General features: G+C 43.7%; 1 protein-coding gene across 1 annotated transcript in view; it reads right to left on the minus strand.

The window, feature by feature from the left end:
- pkd1a (polycystic kidney disease 1a) overlaps window positions 1–6,723 on the minus strand; it is a 64,476-nt gene that overhangs the window by 30,511 nt on the left and 27,242 nt on the right. Inside the window, 8 exon segments of the mRNA XM_019889215.1 lie at window positions 14–144; window positions 978–1,153; window positions 2,047–2,178; window positions 2,298–2,774; window positions 2,978–3,352; window positions 4,253–4,515; window positions 5,899–6,049; window positions 6,146–6,267. Of these exon segments, the coding sequence (XP_019744774.1) occupies window positions 14–144; window positions 978–1,153; window positions 2,047–2,178; window positions 2,298–2,774; window positions 2,978–3,352; window positions 4,253–4,515; window positions 5,899–6,049; window positions 6,146–6,267 (1,827 nt within the window).

Below are 6,723 nucleotides of genomic sequence, written 5' to 3' on the forward strand. Positions count from 1 at the left end.
GACAAAGGCATACCTGGTTGGAAGTAGGTGTACGTAACGTTGTTGGTTAGGAGGACCTGATTGGGGGAGCCTGGGTGAAAAAGGGATGGTGCGTAGGGAGGCTTAAATTCAAATTCCTTATATCCCCCATCACTAAAAGACCATCTGAGACAGGGGAAAAGTGAAACAATTAAAGTTGAAAATTAAGCAGGTAACTGATGAATGTGTGTCATGATGACCATGCATTAACACACACACACGCACACACACACACACACACACACACACACACACACACACACACACACACACACACACACACACACACACACACACACACGCACATGCACACAGTCAAATGCTGACTGGAAATTGGAAATTGTCTCTGACGAGGCAATGGAGAGTTGGAGGAGTGGAAATTCAATAAGTCTCATTGGACCAAGACTGGTGAGAATGGTGGGAGGCAAAGACAAAGACGAGCCCACAGTGAGGACCGTGGTTATGTGAAGTGGGAGGGAAGTCAATGTGGAAAAAGTGGACGAAACCAGAGAAACTGTGCAGGGAAAACAGCAGAGTCGAAGGGAAAATTTGAGTCAGCAGCAATCTACTCTAACCACATGGTTATAAATCTAAAGTTGGGAGAAACGGCAGGAAAAAAAAGTAAGGAGGAAGGCGAGTAGTGGAAAATGAGCAGTGGGAAGAAAAAGAAAGAAAATAAATTTTATATATATATATATATATATATATATCTCCCTAACGCCATTTGTAAAACGAGAAACACAACACATAAAAATGCAAATGAGAATGCATGCGCAGAGTAGCTCGTAAAAATGAATTACCCCCTTTCAGTGATACACCTCTGCCAAGAATACACGGTTGACCTCGCACTTTGAAGGAATCTCTCGTCAGTTATTAAATGTTCCCAAGCTATGGCACCGAATGGCACAACAAAAGTCAAACTTTCAACACCTATTTATGCATTTTCTCCCTGTTCATACCGAAAAGTAGCCAACACAGATATGTCCACGAGCACAGAAGCGGTGAGTATCTGAGTGGAGCCTTGAGGGACCACATCTGGAACACTCCTCACGGTGAGGTTGGCCATGGGCTGCAGGTGGTCCACAGTGACATTGAAATGCTCCGTGAGGCTGCTGATATGGTTCATAGCCGTCACCTGGAAGAAATGGAAGTGGTCCAGTTTGAATATGCATCATAAGACCGTAAACATAAAACAGAAAAGGATATTCTCAGAGCCCAAGTCAGAAATCAGATATGAATATTGGAGGTATCTGCCAGTGTGACTGATGTCATCTTTATTGTCATTGCAAGTTGACTTTCATCAATCAAAATGCGGCAATTAATGACACGTGCAAAAAAGTCTACCAAACTATACACCCAAGGAAGTACAAGGGAAAGCTCATTTGTATATCAATTAAGAAAATAATGCAGAGGTGACCTGCATTGCCCGGATTATCTGCGAAACTAGTACCATACCAATTGAAATGCATGGGGGACATTGTACATAAGCCCAAGGCATACTAATCAAATTCAATGTTTGTATGTGTCATTTGATGATGTAGTCACACTGACGTGTAGTTCTTAAAATGTAGTTTGGCATCTGTGCATGCATATAAAATAGTTTCAGGTGTCATAGTAAGCGGAGTGACCATAGACAAAATAAATGGTTATGTGCTACAGTCATCAAGGACTCAAGAAATTCTTATGCTGTGAATCTGACACAAATATTGATTCAGTTGTTACCAATTCAATCATCAACTCTTGACTTCGAATTACTCAATGGCACTAATTAAATCAATATTAAAGGGGAGATATCTTTTCACATATGATGAATTTAGTCTTGTAATGTGGTACCTTTGTGAGTGCACTGTTTGTTCGCTCCCTTTGTCCCTTTGAGCTAATAAATAAGGTGCTCATGTGCAAATATATTATTAGCAACAATGACTTTTGCACGACCCTGCATATTCATGCTTCGGCATTCACAAATTCATTTATACAGTCTTTGTTGTCTGAGGCTTCATTTATGCTGAGCGTGCCAAAGAAACTCACTGTGAGCTTGTAGATTGCAGCATGCTGGTAGATCACATTGAGGACCGTGTTGTAATACGTAAAGTAGGGCTTGTCATCAACAGTCCATTTGAATGTGGGATTGGAGCCTTCGAGCACTGACGCGGTGTAACTCTTAACACATGAATAAGCAGAAACATGTAAAAAAAAAAAAAAAAAAAAAAAAAAAAATGAAAGAAAGAAATGGCCCCATTAAAACCAACTAAAAAGCAGAAGTAAAGTGAAAAACTTACCACAACTGACTCCATCAGCACCCTGTGAGCAGGATAGGGCTGGACCACCAGTCCTCTCAGTGGCTCTTCCATGTGAACAATCACAGTCAAGCTGGATTCTGTCATATTATTAAAGGCTTGCAGCTCCACCTGAATTAGACCACCTTGCTCCTCTGACACTAAACTTAGATCCAGTACTGCATACTGGCTCGGTTCCGTGGCCTCTTTCCCTGAATGCGACCTGGGCTGGCACGGTGTGGGGCTGCCGAAAATATTTGAAGGACAGTTTGGCTGAAAGGTAACACTGCGATTAGTTCCTCGTTGAGATGCCCTTGTGGTGTAGCGGGACTGGACATGCAGTAGCACGCGAGTGTCATTGGACTGCAGATAGAGGCTGCCATTCCAGAGAGGTGGGTGTAAAATGGTTAAGCCCAACTGAGGGACCACATGCAATGCGCATGATGCTGAGGTTCGATATGAGGGTTCAGCAGAGGTCACCTGGAACAAAGTGATCTAAGTCAGCAGTTGTCTCACTTATTGCGCAGCTTATTACAACAGGGCACTCAAACCAGTGTAATATTCGTATTTTTAGTTTTATCTAACGCTCGCATGAGTCCAAGCAGATACTCGGTGTGTATGGCCCCAACATGGTTGATATGGGTCAAACGCATGCTGAGATTTGGCATACTTTTATGTCTTACCTGCAGTGTGTATTGTCCAGGCTGGGACAGGCCGGCAGACAGCTGTGCTCCCTGCAGCGAGATCTCACTGTGTCCCACATAGAGCACTCTGATGGGGCACACCGATTCCTCCAGCCAGTTTCCCTCGCCAGCCTCCAGCGGTGATTCCAAGTCAAGATGAGGCCGTGGGCCAACACTGTGGCCAGCTGAACTGTCTTCTGAGTCTCTGCTGGTGTTCATCAAGAGCCACTCGGAGTGGTTGAGGACTAAAACAGGCTGTCGCCACAGTGATGTTGGAGAGGACTGGCACTGAAGAAGGGATGCTGGGCCAGCATTGTGTTGAAGGCCAATGACATCACCAGCGGAAACCAAGAGGTCTTCTAACTGCTCTTGTACCTGAGCGAAGCGGAGTTTAAGAGAGTGAATGGTGACAGAAGATACACATCAGGGTTGAACATATAATCGTCATATTTTAACTAATTACAGCTTTCCAACCTTTATTGAGCCAATAAGTCATAAATTATTTTCTAACAAATGAAGTGAAATTGGATAATTTCTCATGACAGCCCTGATGGCCTCTCATGGCACACTGGAGTGTCATTGCATCCTGGTTGGGAATTGCTGGTCTAAATTACAGCAGTATCTGGAGACTTTTGAAATGGAAATGGTTCCGATTTAAAATTTTAAGCTAAGTTTGTGTGTTCGAGTGTGTGCGTTTGTACTTTCACAAGAGAATCAATGATGATATACGGTGTGTATATATATATATATATATATATATATATAAAAAGTATTCAAAATGTGGGCAGACTTTGACAATTTCATTTTGATGTGTTCTGTAATTTCATTGGACAGATGCGACATGAATGGGTAAATCTATTGACGGCTTGACGTTCGTCAGTAAAAATCCACAAATAAACTGCATCACACTAAAAGCCGCCGGGTTCAAAGTCTAGGAAAAAAGTAACGGCCTATAGCCCGGAAAATACAGTACTTTGTAGTTGCAATAGTTCACATTAATTCAAAAACACAACAAATAAATCAGAGGTTGAAAAGTGTCCTGAAAGGACCGTGTTTGAGTTCTGAGGGTCCGCTTCATTAAAAAAGCTCAATTCAACTCAACTTGATTCTTTGCAGTGGAATGGCACACAGCTGCAATTCCTTAGCTGTTTATCCAATCTGCCCGTAAACAATGTTGAAAATGTGAAAGTCATTAACTATTTCCATTTGAAATATTTCGCATTCAAAGGCAATCAGTGAAAATGTTGACTCTGAAGAAATAACGCTCTCTCTCACCAGAACATTTGCAGCTGGTCCTGCAGGCAATGTGAAGGCCACCTCATCCTGTAGGGTATATCGAGGCCTCAGAGCACCAGGTGGAAGGTGGTGACCTTGGGTGCAATTGGGACAGGAAGATGGTTGACAAGGATTAGAGAGGTCCAGGCATTGGTGCTGGAATGGACACCACTGTTGTAGTCGAGGGCAAGAGGGTGGCTCGGCGTCCCTGGAGGCATCTGGAACGCACATCGCCACTGGTGCGCAAATAGGACCATGGCAACCTAAAGCAGAACATCATTTCCTTTAGATCACTCAACGTTGTTATGACAAAACATGCACTCACTGGACTCTTTATGAGTTAGGTCACATTCAGTGAGGTACATTATAAGCTCAATCATAAAATCCTGCCCTCATAAAGATTGATTGACACTGTCAGAGAGGTTATTAATTTAACAATAAACTTAGAGGAGGCCCGGTGGACCAGTGGTTAGCGCGTTGACCTCACAGTGCAGAGGTACCGGGTTCAATTCCAGCTCCGGCCTCCCTGTGTGGAGTTTGCATGTTCTCCCCGGGCCTGCATGGGTTTTCTCCGGGTACTCCGGTTTCCTCCCACATTCCAAAAACATGCATGGCAGGCTGATTGAACACTCCAAATTGTCCCTCGGTGTGAGTGTGAGCGCGGATGGTTTTTCGTCTCTGTGTGCCCTGTGACTGGCTGGCAACCGGTCCATGGTGTCCCCTGACTACTGCCCGAAGACGGCTGGGATAGGCTCCAGCACCCCCCGCGACCCTTGTGAGGATAAGCGGATCGTAAAATGGATGGATGGATTGTAGGATTATAATAATTAATTCCAGACATACCCACAAAAGATGCAAATTAGCAAAATATATAAAATCCGACAGGTAATAAAAAAAAAAAAAAAACATTTTGTTTTACCCCTCCACACACCTCAACATAATGAAACTATTACAACCCATTTTACACCCCACGTCATCTTATTTGAATGTAAGCATAAACTGTAAACGCTTATGACAGTGTCTGTATAAGATACAATGTACATGCATGCACCTTTAGGAGGTGGCGCCCGGTTGGGTGGTACGTGACGTGTACGAATTTGTGTGAAAGTGTCTCGGCACGATTTCTGGCAAGCTCGTGTGTGAATGTGCTCATTGTTTTTGTGTTTATTTTCCCGGTGTTAAGAACTGAGTGAAATCCTCCTTGGTCCACATGCGAGGGCATTACCGTAAGCAAAGAAACTGTTAAAAACAAACAAATGAATAAATAATAAAGCGGGGCATCGGCGATGAACCAAGATGGGGAACACTGTGTTTCTAATATTACGGTTACCTTTTAGCTATGTGGGAGGGGCATAATAATTTACATGTAGTGCACCTTCTTGATCATCACATCTTTGATCTTCTTTCAGCACAGCTGTGCCTTCATCGAGACGCACGAGAAAAAGGACAGGAGACATTCAAGCTTGAAAGTTCAGCTCATTCAAAGCGTTACTTCCCGTTGGCCTCCATCACAACTTCAGACAGCTTTGGCCAACGTGCGCTTGGTCTTGTCTAGGTGTGAGCGCAGGTGTGTCTCTTAGTGCCAGCTGATGCACAGCAGGAAATGTTCTGCTGCTTTTTACGGGTCAATTGTAGGTGAAACTCACCGGGTAGGAGCAGGTGCAGGCCGGGATGATAACAGTGAGGTCGGTAGATCTGGAATCGGATGTGGATGTGTGAGCCACGCTGCTGTACGACAAACTCAAGGGAGGACAGACGACCCAGGGAAACAAAGCTCAGTGTCGGGAACAGCAAGAACTGAAGGAGAGACACACCAAAGTAGAAAGTTGTCAGAAAGAAGACTCTGATTTGAGAGATAAAATTGGGTTAGAACGAGCTGATATTTCTCCTTGCCTCTATGCCGGTGCTGGATGTTTGTGCAGTCGAGAGAGAACCAACATGTGCTGGAAGTAATGAATTATGGGAGGGAAACACTGGCAGCCCAATCATGTGGATCCCTGTATCTGGAACTTGTACTATTAGAGGGGAAAAACAACAACAACAAATAAATGAATTAAATATGATGATAAATCAAGCAAGAAAATTAAGAAACTAATTACAGTTTCAGAAGTCTCCCGGAGAGTTGCCCTAGCAGCCTTTAAAGCTTTGGTTGTCCCCAGAGCTTTAAAGTTGCCCTAACAAACACGAAACATGTACTGTATCTCAATCTAATTATATCTGTAGTTCATTTTGCATCGGGTTGTTGCACATTAAGTCCTTAATTACTAAAGAATAGTCGTTTTCTAGTTTGTGGGGAACTTGGTAAATGAATGATTTATCAAACCCTCCCAAGCTCCACAAAACGTCAGAAATCTGGCAAAGGGGAGGAAGAAGCGATCATTTTGGCCTTCCTAACTGTGTACACACACACGCACGCACGCACGCACGCACGCACGCACACACACACACACACACACACACACACACACACA

This window comes from Hippocampus comes, unplaced genomic scaffold (assembly GCF_001891065.2).
Source record: "Hippocampus comes isolate QL1 unplaced genomic scaffold, H_comes_QL1_v1.1 scaffold86, whole genome shotgun sequence".
Classification (NCBI taxonomy): domain Eukaryota; kingdom Metazoa; phylum Chordata; class Actinopteri; order Syngnathiformes; family Syngnathidae; genus Hippocampus; species Hippocampus comes.